The following is a 20,043-nucleotide window of genomic DNA, read 5'->3' on the forward strand; positions in this document are numbered from 1 at the left end:
TCTTCCTTAATCAATCAAAGTCTAACCTGAAAAAGCGTATCAAGCTTCGAATCCTTCGACACTCTATCCTTCTCCTACCTCACCATCATCTGATTGCATGAGTTGGCCGCATTCCGGCGGCCTCTCAAGGCGCCACTGAAGATAAGTTTACTGTAATCAAAATCGAAACTTGATTGTAAACAACTCAGTTTAATTCTCCCCGCCCACGTTTTGACTCTCCACCTCATCGATCGAACTCTAGAATTCCTTGGTTTGCTTCTCCTGATTCCGCCCCTCCGAAAGCAGCATGCATTCGAGTGGAACCGGAGACCAGTCGCATGATCTCACACACCAAATCCGATCACGAATTGAAGGCGCAGCAGAAGCAACAGAGGCAAAATAGATAGTCGAGATCATGTTACTGAAACATACATGCATCATTTATCCAAACATGCACAGAGCCGAGAGCGACAGTCCCACTGACGACACCCCCCTCTCCTCCCTTCCCTCCGCAACCCTGCACTCTGCCTGCAATAGAAGCTCAAGAAGAAGTGTATTTCAAGACACAATCATTACTTCGTTCCGGAGAGGCAGAGCAGGAGGCGTGGAACTGGAAATTGGAAATCTCCTCCTGATCTTTTTGATTTTTGTTTCTTTCTTTCTTTCTTTCCATTTTATTTTATTTTATTTTCTCCTCGCGCGCAGTACTCGATTCACCAGAACTGGTCGCTTGATCTTCCGTTTGCTTTCTCTGTTCTGTTCTTTTTTATATGCTTAGTGGCACTGATCAGTTGTTGTCGGGGCGGGGAGAAGAGGTGTAATAATAGGGCTACGAACGAGGTGAGCCGTCTTCGATTTCGGCATGGGAAATCACAGAGCGAATCGCGTAAGAGCGAAGTAATAATTCTCTGGCTCGATCTTCTTCCCTTTCCTCCAATCCGCATGAGGGTTTACGCTTGCTGCTAGCTATACAACCAAAGGGGGAGACAAAAAGTTGTTCTTCCTCTCTGCGCCCATCATGCGACCACGCCGTGGACGATCGATTGATTCCTGCAGCTGATATATATGCATGTGTTCCTCTGTTTGTGTTTCAAGAATCGAGTCGATATGGAAGGCAACAGCGACAACGCCGGTGAATTCCAAGTCTATGATCACCAGCAGCAGCAGCAAGAAGCGGCGGCGGCGGCAGAGGAAGGAACGGTTTCCATCCACGACTGCACTGCCGAAACCACTTCCACGATCCTTCCCTGGCCGGCCCTCCTGATCCCGCCTACAACGCCGCCGCCGCCGCCGTCGTTATTGACTTCTTTCTACCACGATCTCTACGGCGCGCGGCGGCCCTTCCAATTCGCCTACGACCGCGGGGGCCCGTCGTCGTCGTCGGGCGCGGATCCGATGGGACTCGCGGCGCTCTATAACTGCAGCAACTACCTCGGCAGCGCTGGCGGGCGGCCGGGGATGCTGATGTCGTCAACCGCGGCGGCCCCTTTCGAGATGGGAAAGATGACGGCGCAGGAGATCATGGACGCTAAAGCGCTGGCCGCGTCGAAGAGCCACAGCGAGGCCGAGCGCCGCCGCCGGGAGCGCATCAACGCTCACCTCGCCCGCCTCCGAAGCCTCCTCCCCAGCACCACCAAAGTAAGCAATTAATTATTACCGATAAAAATCGATTAAGCTCCTCTTTGAGAATCAATCAATCTTCCAAATAGCTAGTTAGCCTGCACACGTCTATAATCACCCTAGCTAGATACATAGAGACAAAGGTGGAGGAGGAGCCGCCTCTTTGACATGAAAAAGAGGAACCAGGGAGAGGAAGCAGGCAAAAAGCTTACACGGAGAGAGAGTAGTTGCCGGAAGGAGGAGCAGTCGAAGGAAGGAAGCACGCGCACTCGCCAGCTGTGTCAGAAGAAAAAGGAATTAATATTGCACCAGTTGCAGTGACTCGCTCGATTCTCGACCTCCTCCATCTCCAACGCCAAATTCCATTTCTATGTGGAAGCGTGCATGCGAACGCTGATCGACTTCCTCGCAGCTTCCCCTTCCCCATTTAGTACCTACTTAATTCTATTTTTAACATATATATACAATCATGCATATTCTTTGCAGGAGATTGGGATCGATAAGAAATTAAATCCTAAAAACATGCATCTCGTTTTTAGTCTGCAATTCAGTATTGATCGAATTTGCTATTTGATTGCATCATGAATAGACGGACAAGGCGTCGTTGCTGGCGGAGGTGATCCAGCACGTCAAGGAACTGAAGCGCCAAACCTCTGAGATCGCCGAGGAGAGCTCGCTTCCGACGGAGACGGACGAGCTCACGGTCGTCTCCGCCGACGAGGTGGAAGGCTCCGGCGGCAGCCCGCAGTCCCTAGTCCGCGCCGCCCTCTGCTGCGACGACCGCGCCGACCTCCTCCCCGACCTCATCAAAGCCCTCAAGGCCCTCAAGCTCCGCTCGCTCAAGGCCGACATCACCACCCTCGCCGGCCGCATCAAGATCGTCCTCCTCATCGCCCACGACATCGACGACCACCATCTCCAACTGCCATCCCTCGCCGCGATCCAAGACGCGCTGAAGGGCGTCATGGAGCGCGCAGCGACACCGGCATCCGCCTCCTCCTCGGCCGCGGAGGACTCCTCCGCCACCATCAGCAAGCGGCAGCGCACCGCCGCCGCCGCTGGCCTGCCCAGCATACTCGAGCACAGGTCGGCGTGAGGCCCGTGGACGATACACTCATAGCCCGATCGCACGCGCGCATGTGATTCAGAAAGTATAAGTGTGCTAATTTATGCGTTGTGTTCAATCGATTGCATGCCCACCATAAGCCGCAGAGGACCAGTAGTGCTTTAACTGTTGTTACACCAATTAGGGTTTCTTGGTTTTATATATTCAAGAGGTGCTAAAGGAGTGTTCCAAGTGTAGAACAAAAGGAAAGGGTGGATCTTTTTCGTAACCAGGGTGGACTACTTGTACAACTATATATATCATGAATACATTGATCTATATATATATATCTACTTCTTGTGTTTTGATTTCATGTTATCTTTGTTGTTCTCTTGGACTTGCAGTGGCACAGTGAGTGCATGCATGCAAGTGCATGTCATCAACGTGTAGCACAAGGCATGAATCATTATCATTAAGGTACAGTTTAGTTCATCTTAATTATCAGTCTATATATATGTATATAGATTGGATCTTAGAGTTTGTGTTCATATATACTGTTTTTACTAAGATTTTACGTACCAAGATGGAGTTTCTTGAATGAGATCATGAAAGTATTCCTTGTTTTGTGCTGTCAAAATAAATTCAATGATTTAGTAGCATATAGATACTTTGTTGATTTTCACTCTCATATATTTCACTTGGATAACATTCTTAGTATTTACATGTTATTCTTTTAGCCAAAATTATAAAATGCCTCAATATTAATTCTATTTGATTAATCCTTTTAATCCCAATGAAAATTCTCTTCAAAAGTTTTTCTATCTAGCCATGCATGAAGCCTTTCACTTAAGTGCTTCCTATGTAATTTAATCACCTTATAATCTTACATCACTATGTGGCATAATTAGGACTTGGAATAATGTACTATCTGATTAGCTAGGTGTATTAATTATTCAATTTCATAAATGACTAACTCTTAAAAGTAAAATAAAAATATTCTTCTCAATTAATTGTTGAATGTTTGTTTTCTCTTGGCTAGAGCTTGTAATGTAGCTCTGAGCCCCATTGTTTACTTTGCTCTATTGTGATCTTGATCGCAAATTAAACTTTTAGGCCCTATGGATAAACTAACCTAATAAAATGCAATGTGTATAGCCAGACTACATCCATCTCAGGTGGACTCAACTAGCATAGTTTCGCTCAACCTAAGTATAAACTCATTCATCTCTGATCTACCTTATAGTCTGACTAAATCCATCTTGAACAAACTCAAATGACCTCCCATCCTATAAAATATATTGACCAATTTTGATACTTTTATAACTATCTAGATAACTTAATTAACTAAAACACTTTGATAGTTTGATGTAGAGACAGATCCATAAATTAAAGCCGGAGGGACTTGAACTTAATGAGGTGGGTTAGGCTTTAAGTGTGGAAGGAGTGTCGCTAAGTAAAAAATTTACATAGGCAATAAAAAAAGATCTGTCTTGTCCCTACTTTGATGGTCAATAGTTATTCAATGTAATCATCTAAAGTGATTCTATAATGCTTCAACGAGTCTATCTATAGTTTTAAATGACCGGTTTGGGTAGTTTATAATCATTAAAACATTTTAGCAAAAATTGGAAATGATCCAATTTGATCATCTTATATGATTAAATTTTATATATATATATATATATTCCTCATAAGTGTTTTTCCCAAACACTTTGTTGGCAAAAATGGCAAGTGTTTTGACAAAAACAATTTCGTGGATAAAAATAATGTAACATGGAAATATAAAATCCTCTCATTGAGTGTTGGATCTTTCCACCAATCTAACTACATCCTCAATGTTAAATTTAGACATTTTATAGCTCTTAAAGTAATAAGTGGAACGGTAATTCTCACTCTTCATATTGTAAAAGAAAAATCTCGAATTAATGAAATGTCATACATTAAACCCAACCCCAGCCACAGTCCAAGGTCTTAGCCCACAGATTACGGCCCACCATGCTCACGGCCGACGGCCCAACTGGTCAATAATTCGCGAGAGAGAGGACCCCAAAACTGCGATCACCCTCGCCCCCTCCTGCCCTTCGCTTCGCCTCCGCGGTGGCGATGGGCCCGATGGCCAAGGCTGGCGGCGCCCCCCCTGCGATCCGTCTCCTTTCCATCCCCAAGGAGGGGGAGCGCGTGCTTGCGCCCACCCGGAGGCCTGACGGCATCCTCAGAAAGCCCATTCGCATCCGCGCCGGATACGTCCCTCAGGATGAGGTTGCCATCTACCAGTCCAAGGGCGCCCTTGTGAGTCTCCTTCCTCAACTCTCCTCTTTGATTTGATAAAGGATGGATATTGTTCTGGTCATTGGGCTAAATGTGTCTCCTTCTTGTCACCCGTCATGGGGCGCAATGTCCACGGATACAGTTAAGTAAATCGAGCGAGGCCACAGTACCTCCAGGGTACGATCCGGATCTGGCTGAGAAGACAAAGACCAAATCGGCAAGGAGGAACGAGAGAAAGAAGGAAAAGAGGCATCAGGTTTCCTATCTTTTACACCTATCTCTTTGTTGTTGTCGCCTGTTTGCGCAAATTGATATGTCCACTAGTCAATTAAATAAGCTTTACAACTAGGTTGAGTGGACATTGAGGTTTTTGGAGGAGTATAAGGAAGCAATCAGGAATATACACACAAAGACGTGGCTTCCTTTGTTATACTCTTTTAATCTACTAGTTGCACCAACATGTAATTACAAATACAATTTTTGTTTGTAACAACTGATGTATCTTTTCATCAACTCAACATAGCTACTAGTTTGCTGGATAGAATTTCACAAATAAGTCAGAATTACTAGGTAGACGAGCTTGATACACATTAGCAGTTATAAATAGACATGTACCAGTTCATGTTAACATAATTCATAATTGTTATAAGTAAATTGTCGCCAAAGTGAATCCCATATTCCTGGTTCTTTATTTGGTTTTCCAAGTGAAGCCAGTGTTGTAAATGACGGTAGGTGGTGGTGGTGCGGACAGTGACCGTTTACCGTCTTTGCTACCTAGGCAGTGCCTAAGCAGTGCCTAGACGGTTGACTTTTTTACTACTTTTATACATAATCAAATAATATATTAACTAAATGATCAAAAAATTTAAAAAAATACTATAAAATATATTAACTAAAAATAAAAAAATTAAATCTAAATATTTTTTAAAAATAAATAATAACAATTTAATATATATATATATATATATATATATATATATATATATATATATATATATATATATATATATATATATAAATATAATTAATAGGTTAATTTTATTGGGTTTTAATTAAGATTATTTAAATTATCCCAATTGATGCGGTGATGATGAGGGCCCCGCCCCGCAGAGGATAGCTATCACGGTGGAGGTCAAAATCAAGGCGGTCAATACACAGATAGCATCGGTAGGTCGGGCGAGCATGGCCCGACCGAGGGGAGAAGGTCCCGATCCGATCCTGCCTTCGACACGAGGAGGTCAAATGATCGACGCTCAATGGGGTATTGGATGCCGAACGGAGGAGGAGATGATGTGTAGAAGTCGTGCCGAGCGGCTACCCCACTCGGCTAGGTAGCAGAACTCGACATTTGGCAGAGCAGAACTTCGACCGAGCGGACGAGACACAGGAACAGCGGAGTTACGACCGAGCGGACGTAATACAAGTACAGCACAGTTCCGGCCGAGCGGACGTGACACAAGTACAATGCAGTTCCAGCCGAGCGGATGAGACACAGGAATAGCGAAGCTCCGGTCGAGCAACCAACCCGCTCGGTCTAACAGTACACTCTGATATCCATCGACATCCTTTTGGGAGTTGGTGCTGTCGACACCGGGCATGGATAGCCAGAAGATTGTACGGCGGAAGCTTCCACTGTCACTTCAGAGATATGCTCGGCCCGTTAAGGTACTGTGTCAGGTACACTTTACTGACAAGTCTTTTTAGGGAAAACTTTGGGAAGCGTACTCGCCTTAAGGAACGTGCACGCACGCTACAAGAGCTATATATAAAGGGGGTACCAGGATCAGCGGAGGTACGCAATACGCAATAGACACTTCTCGCTACTGTTCATTTTGCTCCGCCTTCTGCTTCATCGCCGGTGATTGACTTGAGCGTCCGAGGGCCAACGTCGGGGAGCTCTTCCCTAGCTCGGCACTAACGTAATGTTGCAGGTCCGAGCGGAGTCTATAGGCAGTCAGCGAGAGCGCTACATCCCTAGCTTTCCATCTCATCGACTTTCGGACAGGATCACCAATCATGATTAAAATTATTAATTAAGGTTTCGATTAAATCCTAAGTTAAAAAAAAACCTATTCTATTCAGCGATCGGCTTATGCGTTTTGGCGTCGAATGCATCGCTTGAGCCCGACGACAAGTCCGGGCCCGTCGTTTGGCCCGACAACGAGTCTCGAGTCCGAATCGGAAACACTTTACCGTCACCTAAACACAAGATGGTTCGGTTCAAGGTGGTGTGGTTGAGGTCTACCTGCCGCGCTTAAGTGATCACCTCAACTGTCATTTAGAACACTGAGTGAAGCTATTAAAGTTCTGTAGTCTTTAATTAGCTAAAGGAGCTACAAAGATTGCATATTGGACAAAAAGAAAACAGCCTGAGGCTTTCAAGAAAAAAAGAGGAGTTAGAGGCTCTCATTTTGTGAACTATTTTACACATGTTACTCCAGTTTCATGCTGAAATGCTCTGTAGCAAAAGGAACTATAAAAGATTTGTATATTGAACAAAAAAAGTTTTCCCGAGGCTTTTCAAGAAAAGAGGAAATAGAGGGTCTCATTGTATGGACAACTATTTTACACATTACTCAAGTGTCTACCTAACTTGTCTTTCAATCTTTTGAAATTATTTCACCTAAAATTTATGTTGAATCAATATCTTTTACTTCACAAAGTTCTATATATGTTTGTTTTATTTTTTGAAATTTTTTATATTCTCGTTATGTCTTCTCTAATCCCTAGTAGAAGATAGGACTTACTTGTCAATACTCTTTTGTAAATTGTCTGATTAATAATGCTGCATCTTTGGACTTCGTAGGTTTTTTTAACTTCATGTGTCTATCATTTTAGGTTTATAGAGGTAATTAAGTTTGCATATGTTGTCGTTAAGTTATTCTTTCAAATACTTTTAGGGATGTATCACCTCTGATTGCTTTGAATTTATCCTGAGGCCTTTGATAGCTACATAGTGCTCAACTAGCCTGTAGCTTCATTTTTCCATTGGCGGTTATGTTCTTATAATCTCAAAAGATATCTCCTAATTTTATAGGCTGCACTTGAAAAAGAAAAAAACATGGTTTCTGAAGGAGCCGAGGTGGTAAGGACTGCTAAATTTGTTTCTGCTGATGGTACCTCTCAAATAGAGGAATTTGAAGCTGTTACGGAGCATATAAGTAGAATAACCTTATTGGCAATGCCAGCAATACCAGAGGTGTCAAACTCTTCTGCAGAACCAATGGAAGTCTCAAAAACCAAGTCTTCTGGCCAGGATTTTGATAAGAAAATTCCAGCACTTAAAAAAAAGGTAAATTTGTTTCAAAGCCTGGACATGGCTCTGGTTCTATGCTTTCTTTCTCCTTTTATATTACAGTCAATTGCTTCCTAACAAAATAGGATCGATGTTCATGTGGCCATTCATTCAGAAACAAGTGCCTCCTGAGAAACTTAAACCAATACCTTCTGAAATGCCTAACGATCTTCACTTGCATTCTTCTAGCAGAAGCTAAGCTAGTCGGTGATCAACAAGGTATGAAACCTAAACAGACGGAGAAGATGAGAACAGTCAGAGAGTGACATGAGTAACTAAAACTCTTAGAAAACAGAACGAGGGAGTCACTCTCACGAGGTCGACAAAAATTTAGGTCAATCTAATTTATTGTGGCCACAAGTTGCAAGTTATTATATGATATTTGATCCCTCGGGGTTACGGTGTGCTCCCATAGTTAATCAAACATCCATGGGTCGATTCTCAGCTACAATGCATTGCATAATTAATTTCCTCTGGTAAAAAGATAATTCTGAAACGTTGGCTATGGAATGATGCGTCATTTGTATTTCTTGATTTATCTTGATGGTCAGTAGAAATTTTCATGGGGTCTAATCACCTTCAGGATTAGTTTGAAAAGTTAAATAATTGGATTAACAATTATCTGATATTTGATCTTCTCTCCTGAACTTAGGACTAGGGGTGTCAATTCGGGTGGGTTGGGTTGGGTCGGGTTGAGTTTTTTTTTTTTTTAACCTAACCTGAACTTGACTTGAATCCGAGTTCTACCCAAAACACCTAAACCTGAACCTGAACCCGACCAACCCGATCAACCCGAACCCAACCCATATAACCTAAAAATCTGATTCAAAACGATTTTTTTGAGTTATTTTTCCCATAATTCTTCACTTTATCTCAATACTCTATCATTATCATACAAATATATATAAAAACATCTAAATTTTTAAAATAAAATTTGATTTAACCTCAAAAAAATCCACAAAATCCTATATTTAAGTCAACCCGGGTCAATCCGAACCTGACCCAATCCGAAATTTTTTTACTCTCCAACCCTCTAACCCGAACCCGACCCGAATCCGAAAATGTCCAACCCGAATTTGATTTTTTTCGGGTCGACTCGGATTGGATCGTCGGATCGGATTTATTTTTGACACCCCTACTCAGGACCCCTATTGAATCTGTATCTTGATGGCGTGTGCCTGAACACGTTCCTTTCACAGAATCACAGTGACGTGGGTTTCGTCTTTCAACATTCTAGGTGATTACAATCCTTGACATTCGGAACTTTGAAGATCGTCTCACAAGTTGGTGAGTTACTTGACAAACAATTCAGCCTCTTTATTTGAATGGTTGCTCTAATGATTTGACGAGGATGTTTCATGTAGGGTGGTAAATAAATCAAAGGTTTATAAATATGATAAAAAGTTTATTTATGTTTAACACCAAGATCAATTAAATGAATAAGTTTAAATAATTTATTAAATAAAATGAATAAATTTAAATATATGTGTTCAATTTATTAATATGCATGAACATATTTATGAACTTGTAAATAATATTTATCAATAAAATTCTTATTACATGTTAAATAAATAAAGAAAATTTTAAAATAAATAAATAAGTTTATTTTATCAAATTTAATAATTAATTAAATAAATTTAAATTTTTTAAATAATCATATAAGTTTAAATTGAAATTTTGATAACATTTAAATAAATTAAGTTTGAATCAAATTAAGCTTATAAAAAAAAATCACTTGGAATTCGGTTTGGTTCGTTCAGCGCGTCTCCCCCTGCCACTGGAATTTGGACCGAAAGACAATTAGTCCAAACTGTTTGAAGTCAACATAAATTGTCCATGTCTTCTGTAGAGATAGATTCGGTATACAAAGTCTCTTGAACGCTCACTTTAATTCCAGCTAAGTGAAGTGGATCTTCCGTTTCGTTGCAGCTGGAATTTCATCGGACGTTTTGACAGCAATTGCTCGACGCTGAGTAGATCTCAGTGCCAACTTCTCTTTATCTTTGTTTGGTGCTCAGCTAAGGAAATAGTTTTGCGGTTGACTCCATGAATTTCCATCACACACCTTTGTCTTATCAGTTGCAGTTAAAGCAACAGAACCTGGTGAATGTTTCATGAAGAGAAGAAACAGAGCTGAAGTACATATTCTACAAATGTATCTATTAGCTTTTACTACTTTGGCTTTGACATGGGTCGTTGAGGACGAGGTAGAGGAGTTCAAGCTGGGCTAAATTCAAGAAATTTTAAGTAGGTAAGTCAAGTATAGTGCAGCGGTAAAACATTCAACAGCTCTTAAGTATTCACGATTTGAATCATAATTATAATACATTGGCTCTCAAATACTCATGGTTTAAATTTTAATTACGACGCATTGACTTCCTAATAATTACCATTCGAATCTCAATTATAATGTATTGTAGGGTATTTTCTATGGTGAAATGTTAAATCTTAGAAGTGGGTTATTGGATGTGAATCTGTTTATACTTTCGGATTCATTGGATGTGTGAACCAGAGAAATATCATCCACGGATTAGTTGACACTTTAATTTATCACAAGAAGTTTAGTTATGCCAATGCTCCAAGTTAAACAAGGGTAACGGATCTTTAAAATAAGAAAGACGAACTGATTTTTTTTACTTGATATCGAGTTTGAATATTAACAAGGTGAAATAAATATAAATATTTATTTTTTAAAACAAAATTTAAAATGGGAAGCCATTTAGAAAAAAAAAATAAATCAGGTAACATAACTTAGAACGATTGATTCAATCGTTGTTAAGATAAATTGAAAAATATTTACGCATCCTAGATACCCAATATATATGGTTGCACTATCTACTTAGAAAAAAAAAATCTCTATAATTATCTCATAATTAGAGATCGAATTATAAGTACTTAATATTTTGAATAACAACTTATCATTCATAGAGCGGTATAATATTCAAATTGTTATTGAGACACTTACACTAATTGAATTTCTTTATTTATTTAATAATAACTTGACACTTTAGCCCCCGGAAGCCATTTTGAGCCCTCATGGATTTTTAATTTAATTTAAGATGCTAAGAGCATCTCCAACTGGTGCCCTTTTACACCATTTTGGTGTAAAAAGGGCACCATATCCTCTCCAATGGTAACCCTAAAAATTGCACCAAAATGGTGCAAGTGAACAGTGCAGCACCATCTTGGTGCTGCACTGTTCACTTGCACCATTTTGGTGCAAGTAGAGATTTTTTTAATATAATATATCATAATAGGTAAGTTATATTTAAAATATTTTTAAATATTATAAATTAATATGATTTAATTTAATTGAATTTATTATATAAATTTTATATATTATAAATTTAATATATAAATTTCAATTAAATATATATTATAAATTTTAATATTTGTTATGTTGCTAAGATTATAAATATATTAAAATTTATAATATTGGTAAATAATGATGTATTATTAATGAAGTGTTAGTTGTCTAGTGAAAATATTTTAAAAAAATTATCTAAATTGTTTATGATTGTGTATTATCTTTAAATATTAAATATTAGTATGCTTATTAAATTATTTCTAACAAAATTATAAAAATACTAATTTTAATTTTCTGGTAACTAAAAACATAATATCATAAAAATTAATAGTAATTATTATCGTAATAAAAATATTTAACAAATTAATATGTATGTTGAATAATAAATTATAAGAAGGAAAAATAGAATATTCTAAAGAATATTCCTTTTAGGGTAGGAAATGGTGTCTCATGGTTGGAGTTGGAAAAAAATTTGGTGCTCAAATGACACCAAATTGGTGTTGAAAGTGTACCAAAATAGAATTTGTGGTTGGAGATGGTCTAAGGAGGCAACAGTTTGGATGCACTTTGTTTGTTAATGGCCAATGGAATACATTCAATGTCAAGCGACGCGACGCGACACGACGCGACGCGAGCCTTGTCGATGACGACCCTTCCATGACGCCACGCCACGCAGCGAAGCACAGCCTCCTCTGATCCAACGGTGGTTGGCGAATCATCGGACTGCTGAGATTGAGTCTTCTCCGCCGCGTTTACTCTGCGAACAGGTCTTCGCACACTCCTCGCCACACTACTCGACAACGACTTGCGGGATCCCTAAAGCCTCTGTTTTTTTTTTTTTCTTTTTTTCTTCTTCTTTTCTTTGTCTTCCCTTCGTCGGTCGAGGAGCGCAATAAATCGTCGACTTTCTTGGCGACTTGTTCTCGATTCCTCATTCTGTGCCCGAAGTTTGCTACGTTTTGTTGATTCACTTCACTGAGTTCACAATTTTCTTGTTTTGAGAAGACTCTTCTCCCTGGATTAAACTTCGCACCTTTTGAGCTCGTTTCGTCTGAATCATTTGGGATTTTTGCTTCTTTGAGCCAAAGGTTTCGTCTTTTGATTGGTTTGGATGGGTCAGCTCCTCAAAATCCTTTCTTGTTGCGGGTCTTGGTGATGGGTTTTGCGCTACAATGGTGCCTTGTTATTGAGCCATAAAAAACGTGGCGTCTGGCTTGGAGCGGCTCGGGATGGACTCTCGGAAGCCGCTGTGGAAGCCTCCTCAGCGTCAGCAGAAGCAAGGGGCGGCGTTGCGGCCGAGACTGGAGCGGTGCAACGCGTTGAAGCACATTGACTACGAGGCGCCGGCCGTGCGGGCGTCGTGGTCGGCGGGATCCTCCTCTGCTGCGTCAGAGGAGCAATCCAACACCCTCGCGACGCGGTCGCTGGACATCTGTCCGCCGGCTTACGCCCACCAGACGAGCTTCCGGATCGACGGCAGTGTCGAGGACGAGGTTGGCATGCTTTGTCGCAGCCTCGGTCTCGAAGGCCCCGATGACTTTGCCATTTCACTTGACGAGTGGGAGAAGCGAAAGGTGCAACCGTCTCCAGATGCTGTAACTAGGTCTAGGCTTTCTCCGCAGGGCAGCCGAACCAACTTCAGCCACACCTTGTCTTCGGGTCCTTCTGTGTCCAATTTGTCTGATGCAGACGAGCAGAATAGGCAGGACTCGGGAGAAGGAGATATGAAGCTCTGTGTTGTTCGGAAACCCCATACTATGGTTTCCGAAACTGAACCCATCGAGATTTCATGTGCTTCTCCAAGGTCCAGGGCAGGAGATGGAGGGATCCGAGGAGTCCGGCCACCGGCTCTCTCTCCTCCACCACCTTTCACAACATTTTCGCCTCCACAGTCTGGACCTACAAGGAACAATCGACCATCAACTCTCAAAACTCCTCCCTCTATGTCCGTTCAAGTTTTTGATTCTTCCAGCACAACTTTCAATAACCTTAGAGCCTTAGCTCTAGAGAAGAGTGGGCGGGAGGCAGATCAAATGAAATCTGTGGATTCTGAGGACAAAGTGAAGGGGGGAGTTCCAGTAGTAGATGAAATGAGTCACAAGGAATTGAGGGAGATGTGGTTGGAAGACATATCAGCTGATGACTTTACTAGGACATCTTCTTACTCAACAATGAATGATGATGATACATCGAGTTCGACTACTGAAACATTCATCATCTCTCCAAATGGTTTGTTCAAGCTGAAGATGAAGTCATGGATGCGTGGCGTACTATTGGGGAGTGGTTCATTTGGTTCAGTGTACGAAGGGATCAGTGAGTAAGTAATGATGCTAAACTAATCCAGAGACTTATTGTTGAATTTCATAATATGTTAGTTGCATAATTCACCAAATTGAATACAATATGCTTTTGCTGAGTACTTTTTGCTAGCTATTGCCTACTTGATCTTAAAGAGAATGATTTCTGTAAAGACTTCCTTACTGTGAAGTGGATTAATTTGATTTGCATGAACTTGTAATGGTTATTTAGGATGAAAATACCTAACGTGTTAAATTTGCTAGTTGGATTTTGCTTTAATTTATGTGAGCATGGTTAAGAAAAAAATGAAGCCATTCTGGCTCAGCAAATAGATGTTCGAAAACCTATCCAATCACTTCCATGGAAAAGTTAGTTTTATTTAGGAATAGTTCTATTGCATCAAGGTTGTTGTGGTTCAAATAGATCCTTTCTGGAAATTTTGGTCACGTGTCACATTATATGATCGACGAAATGATAGTTTCTAATATACTTGGATTTGCATGTGTGATGGCATCTATTGTGAAACAGTGGAAGAATGACCTTTATCTAACTTTTAAGTGGAAACTTTAGTAATTTGCAAGTGCTGGGGTGGCCTCTCATATGATTCTGATGCCCTACAGATTCTAGCCTGTATTTTGTTAACTCTTTCATTCTTGCAACTTAATCTAATCATCAGACACTTAGGTTCTTTTGGATGTTATTTCCCTTGTTTGTTCGGTAGTATTTTGTCGACATATCTACAATCTAGTATAATTAGATCTTGTATCTTGCTCCTTTGGAAGCTTTGGCTGTTATAAACTGGGTTAAGTATCATGTGATTGACTAATTATTTATCACCAAATATGTTTTGTCCATAGGGATGGTATATTTTTTGCTGTTAAAGAAGTGTCTTTGCTTGACAAAGGATGCAATGCTCAACAGTGTATTATCCAACTTGAGCAGGTATGCTGATACCAATTTCAAATTGTTTTATCCTGTTATTGTTTATAAAATTGCTCTTATCTTTCACCATTCGAGTTAAATTTAAATTCAAGTTTAAGTATATTCTGACCTTGCTTACTTTCCCTTGCCAGGAGATTTTGCTGCTAAGTCAGTTTGAACATGAAAACATTGTTCAATACTATGGGACTGACAAGGTAATAACTTGTTTCTTCACCTTTCACAGATCACCAAACTTCTTAACAATTTCATGAACTTATTCTTCAAGATGGTTGCATATAGTTAAATGTATCAAATTATCATCAACTAAAGTAGATTTTTGCCTTAATTAATATGTCTTCTGTCGGAAACTACATGTGTGGCAAAAGACTAGTTGATGGAATGAGAAAAGTATACCCTTTTCATTTTGTTTTCTCTTCATTCATTGTATAACTTCTTTAGTGGCATGTATTATTTTGTAGGAGGAGTCAAAACTATATATCTTCCTTGAACTTGTCACACAAGGTTCCCTTGCGTCTCTATACCAGAAGTATCGTTTGCAAGACTCCCAGGTTTCTTCTTATACCAAACAGATTTTAAATGGATTAAACTACCTTCACGAGCGTAATGTTGTGCACAGGTGAGGCAGCCATTTATTTTATGTTGGTGAAAATCTGATCTCTACTAGACATGACATTGAGATTTTTAGATCAATTTTCTCAGTTGAGGTTACATTCCCCTATCTGAATACATTTATAACGTAAAATTTTCTTATTATGATCATGTATTTATCCTGGCCTGTGACCACAAATCATGCATACAAGAAAATTTGCTCTTTCAAAATTTTCAGAAAAATTCGAACAAATCTATTGAGGGAGATGCAATGCTATCTGTTCATTATCTTGGTAGCATGATCCATTTGGTCACTCATCCTTTGTCCTTGATTTTTGATTATCTCCTGGTACAATTTGACAAATGTTTTCCTTAACAGCATATGATAACTATATTTTCATATTTTTCTAGGTTTTTTGTTTTGTTCTTTTCTATATATATCCTATGACAAGGAACTTAAGAGATCATTTCTTTTGTCAGAGATGTCAAATGCGCAAATATATTGGTTCATGTGAATGGCTCTGTGAAGCTTGCAGATTTTGGATTGGCAAAGGAGGTTTGTTCTGATGTTCTCGAACTTCTTAAATGCACAATGTCTGTGAATATATAATTCAGTGTTAGTGTTGCTATAAACCATTTCAGATGACCAAGTTCAACATGCTGAAATCTTGCAGAGGAAGTGTATATTGGATGGCTCCAGAGGTTAGGCCCTTTCTTTATTTTAAGTGGATATATCTTAATGTTTCAATAAACATTGCAAAACTTTTCAGAACACTGTCGTTTTTCATCATTTTGTTATGGATTTGGTGAGAGGCACTTTGTCTAAAGAATCTATATGATAATGCATAGTATGTTAACATTCTTATTATCAACTAAGATACCCGTTTGACTGGGGGCTGCAATATCAACATTCAAACCTTATGTTAACATTCTTATTATCAACTAAGATACCCGTTTGACTGGGGGCTGCAATATCAACATTCAAACCTAAATAGAAAAAAATTTGGACTCGCGTCATGAATTGCTAATTTCATGGCATTTTCTCCCTCCTAGTTTGAGGGAACTGGACTTCATGAGCAAATATAACCTGCCAAATTAAGTAGATTTGATGATATGGGAGCATTTTCTTCTTTCTAAATGACTCTACAAGATAACCCATAATTCACTTGGCTTACATCAACACGAGCCTATGCAAAAGTTTGGGTCTTAAGTTTGTTGATAAATACAGAAAAAAGAGTCTACGAGATAACCCATAATTCACTTTGGTTAACATCAACATGAACCTATGCAAAAATTCGGGTCTTAAGCTGGTTGACAAATACAACTTGGGAGACCATCCTCGGTAGAAGGCTTCACAACAATCAAATCACAGATAACTTATCCACTACCTAAGCAATCACAATATTGCTACAATGATGCTACATGCACAGAAGCAAAAATCAAATATTATAACAATAAACATAATATCTCATGAGTCTCATGCTCTCTGGTCTTCATCTCCTCGAGTCCATCAAGCTCCTCCCTGAGCTCCAAATGCAACATAGAGACTATGTTGTTGTGGTCAAAGATCGAAACTCATCCACAAGATGATATTTTGAAGCTTACATAAGTCATCTTTAAATTTATAAGATTTCTTACTTGAATGTAGCATTTTCTCAGGTTGTTGATCCTAAAAGAACGTATGGACGAGCTGCTGATATATGGAGTCTTGGTTGCACGGTTCTGGAAATGCTGACTCGCCAGATTCCTTATCCTCACCTGGAACCGGTTAGTTGCTAATCTGTCACTATGAAAGTTTCTTAATTTTTTGTTAAAGTGCCTTGTATAAAACAATAGAACTTGCTTTCTTCATGTAACTATCAAGCATTCTTCTCGTGTGTTCATATTCCTCAATATTAGTCCAAAGATTTCCAAGGAGTTATAAACATCTTGCTTCTGATCTTCACTGTTCAGGTTTTAGCATCTTCTATATTTTTTTTAGCACATTATTAAGTCTTAATGAAAGTTTACATATAAATGAAAGTTTAAATAATATCTAGCATGTAAATATTCATATAGTGTCCTCATTAAAGTTTAACATATAAATGAAAGTTTAATCTAAAATATAAGCATATTTAACTTTTAATAGAAAATCTAAAATAAATTGCAACTATGAAAATAAATTAAACATTTTCTTTACTTTAATTAAAAAATTATGGATAGGGACTTTTTTAATTACATTAGTGTTGTTTTTATTATTTTTTTTAAAAGACAAATGTTATATAAATCTTAGCTATTTATGAATCTGGATGTATTGTTTATTTTGAGTACATTAAATTATTGTATAGTTTCAAAACTGAAATTCAGTATTTTATCTTTTTGGTTGAATTCTTTTAGAATAATAATTATTTTAGAACTGATATAAATTTTCAATATTTGCAAATTTTGGCTAAATGAAAATGACCCCTTTAAATTTAGCATGATTAAAAGTAAATGGAACACATCAGAATGAATTATTGGTTAAATTTTTATTTTGATTTTGATTCATAATTTAACTTTGGAGATATGTTAGTTTAGTTTAAATATATTTAATGACAAACTAATGCCTAAATAATTAATTTTAATTCATAGTTCATAGTAATAAAACCCGTGACATGGTTTGAAACTTTCAAAAATACATTTGGATGGGAATATTAACTCTCAACTGGAATTGGACTTTAGACGCAGCGGTTAGATCACAATGAGCTAATAATGCATTGTGGCATTCAGAGGAGATAATGATGCATCAGAACAGGATATTTCTGCTTGATTTTTTTTCGTCAGTTTTGATTACATGTATTGATAGATGGTTCGATGTATTGTCGTATCACCCTTTGCACTACACTGACTTTTCAGTTAACGTTTAGTTTACACTTAATAGTATGTTTGCATACTTTGGAGTTTATATCTGTTGCAATCAGTTGTCTATTGCAATACATTTATGCAGAAGAGTCATACTGATTGTTATTTTTCGATTTTGTTTAACATTGCAGACACAAGCTTTATTCAGGATTGGCCATGACGAACCACCACCTATTCCAGACTCCCTCTCTCGAGACGCATACGATTTCATTAGCAAGTGTGTTCAAGTAAACCCTGAAGACCGTCCTACTGCTTCTGAATTGTTGGAGCATCCATTTGTAAAAAGACCACTGAAACTCTAAATTCATCTTCAATCAACGACGAGAAATTATACAGTTAGATGGCATTAGTGGCCTCAAATACTCCAAGGTAAACCACTCAAATGTTTGTTTTTATTCATATAGAGATTCCAAACAAGTAGGAGAATGATTCTTTGAGGATTGCCATGCCATTAATTTTATGAAATCTCAAAACTCTTTGCTTCGACGGTCACTAATGAATGCTATTAGTGTGTCAATTACTGCAAACATGGGAAGCCCTGTTGAGGTCGGATGTCATTTCTTCAGTAACAGTAGGGGTTAGTTTTCTTTTTCCGGGGTTGTTGCCTTACAATTTTGATTTACACTGTCAATCCACTCAAAATTTTGATTTACATCTTTGTTTCATGTATCTTGTCTCCATAAGATTGCAGTGTGATATATAGTTTGTTAGGACCGAAAAGTAACTAGAGGGGGGGGTGAATAGCTCTTCGCGTGCTCGTTGCTCGGCGTTGCTTGTTTCTTCAAGGATGCGCAGCGGAAATACAAAGAAACAAATACAAACACGCTAACACTTGGATTTTACTTGGTATCCACCTCCAAAGGAGGTGACTAATCCAAGGATCCACACAACGCACGCACCCTCCACTAATGAAACTCTCCTTTATGGTAACTACTAAGGGCGGAGAAGCCCTACAAGACTCAATACAAGAAGAAGAAAGGGTAGTAAAGAAATACAAGCTTACAAGCTTACAATGAGTGCACAAACCCTAACTCTAGTTTCTTCTTCTTGCTTTGATCCGCCTCTTGACTTGGAAGAGCCTCCAAGAACCTTCAAGAACTGGCGATCTCGAGCTTGAGAAGAGTTATGGAGGAGCTGGTGAAGATCTGAAACTATCGAAGGAATCGCACGCCAACGGCTATAAACGACGCTAGCGGTCGAATCCCAATCGATTGGATTGCTCCCAATCGATCGGGAGGCTTTGGATCGATCCACGGATCGATCCGGGCCCTCCAATCGATCGGCGGATCGATCCACGGATCGATCCCGCACCGAAGCAGCGGCGTCCCAATCGATCCGATCGATTGGGACCTGGATCGATCCACGGATCGATCCGGAGGGTTCGCGAGGACTCACCGGATCGATCGGCGGATCGATCCAAATCTTCTGGATCGATCCACTGATCGATCCAGATCTGCTGGATCGATCCACGGATCGATCCAGATCTGCTGGATCGATCCACGGATCAATCCAAACCTTGGTTTTTGCCCAAAACCAAGTCCAAAGCCCCCTAAACCAACATCTAGTCAACCATGACTTGTTGGTACATAAGACCTAACATCCGGTCACCCTTGACCAGCTAGGACTCTCTCACCAAGTGTCTGGTCAATCCCTTTGACCCACTTGGACTTTTCTCTTCTTGCCAAGTATCCGGTCAGTCCCTCTGACCTACTTGGACTTTTCTTTCTCGTGCCAAGTATCCGGTCAATCCCTTTGACCTACTTGGACTCTCACCAGATGTCTGATCAACCTTGACCCATCTGGATTTCTCTTGCCTGGCTT

At 39.4% G+C, this 20,043-nt stretch overlaps 3 protein-coding genes across 10 annotated transcripts; all 3 read left to right on the forward strand.

Moving 5' to 3' along the window:
* Positions 1-446: 446 nt before the first annotated feature.
* LOC122029592 (transcription factor bHLH30-like) lies at positions 447-3,017 on the forward strand. Its single transcript, XM_042588653.1, has 2 exons — positions 447-1,617; positions 2,189-3,017. Exons 1-2 carry the CDS (start codon positions 1,045-1,047, stop codon positions 2,693-2,695), a joined length of 1,080 nt encoding a protein of 359 aa, XP_042444587.1. The 5' UTR covers positions 447-1,044; the 3' UTR covers positions 2,696-3,017.
* Positions 3,018-4,670: 1,653 nt separating this feature from the next.
* LOC122029625 (partner of Y14 and mago-like) lies at positions 4,671-8,494 on the forward strand. 8 transcript variants are annotated; one of them, XM_042588712.1, is made up of 5 exons: positions 4,671-4,933; positions 5,055-5,168; positions 7,950-7,997; positions 8,101-8,204; positions 8,323-8,494. In XM_042588712.1, the coding sequence occupies exons 1-5, from the start codon at positions 4,748-4,750 to the stop codon at positions 8,471-8,473; spliced, it is 603 nt and encodes a 200-aa protein (XP_042444646.1). In that variant the 5' UTR covers positions 4,671-4,747; the 3' UTR covers positions 8,474-8,494. The 8 variants fall into 8 exon arrangements, with proteins under 8 accessions (XP_042444646.1, XP_042444673.1, XP_042444679.1 ...); XM_042588739.1 differs by having other exon boundaries at positions 4,672-4,933; positions 8,294-8,494; XM_042588745.1 differs by having other exon boundaries at positions 4,673-4,933; positions 8,397-8,494.
* Positions 8,495-12,351: 3,857 nt separating this feature from the next.
* LOC122029608 (mitogen-activated protein kinase kinase kinase 1-like) lies at positions 12,352-18,708 on the forward strand. The gene is made up of 8 exons (XM_042588678.1): positions 12,352-13,831; positions 14,670-14,754; positions 14,886-14,948; positions 15,213-15,370; positions 15,823-15,898; positions 15,985-16,044; positions 17,002-17,109; positions 18,354-18,708. The coding sequence occupies exons 1-8, from the start codon at positions 12,744-12,746 to the stop codon at positions 18,522-18,524; spliced, it is 1,809 nt and encodes a 602-aa protein (XP_042444612.1). The 5' UTR covers positions 12,352-12,743; the 3' UTR covers positions 18,525-18,708.
* Positions 18,709-20,043: the final 1,335 nt, after the last annotated feature.

The sequence above is a fragment of the Zingiber officinale genome, chromosome 1A (genome assembly GCF_018446385.1).
Source record: "Zingiber officinale cultivar Zhangliang chromosome 1A, Zo_v1.1, whole genome shotgun sequence".
In the NCBI taxonomy this organism is placed as follows: Eukaryota; Viridiplantae; Streptophyta; class Magnoliopsida; order Zingiberales; family Zingiberaceae; genus Zingiber; species Zingiber officinale.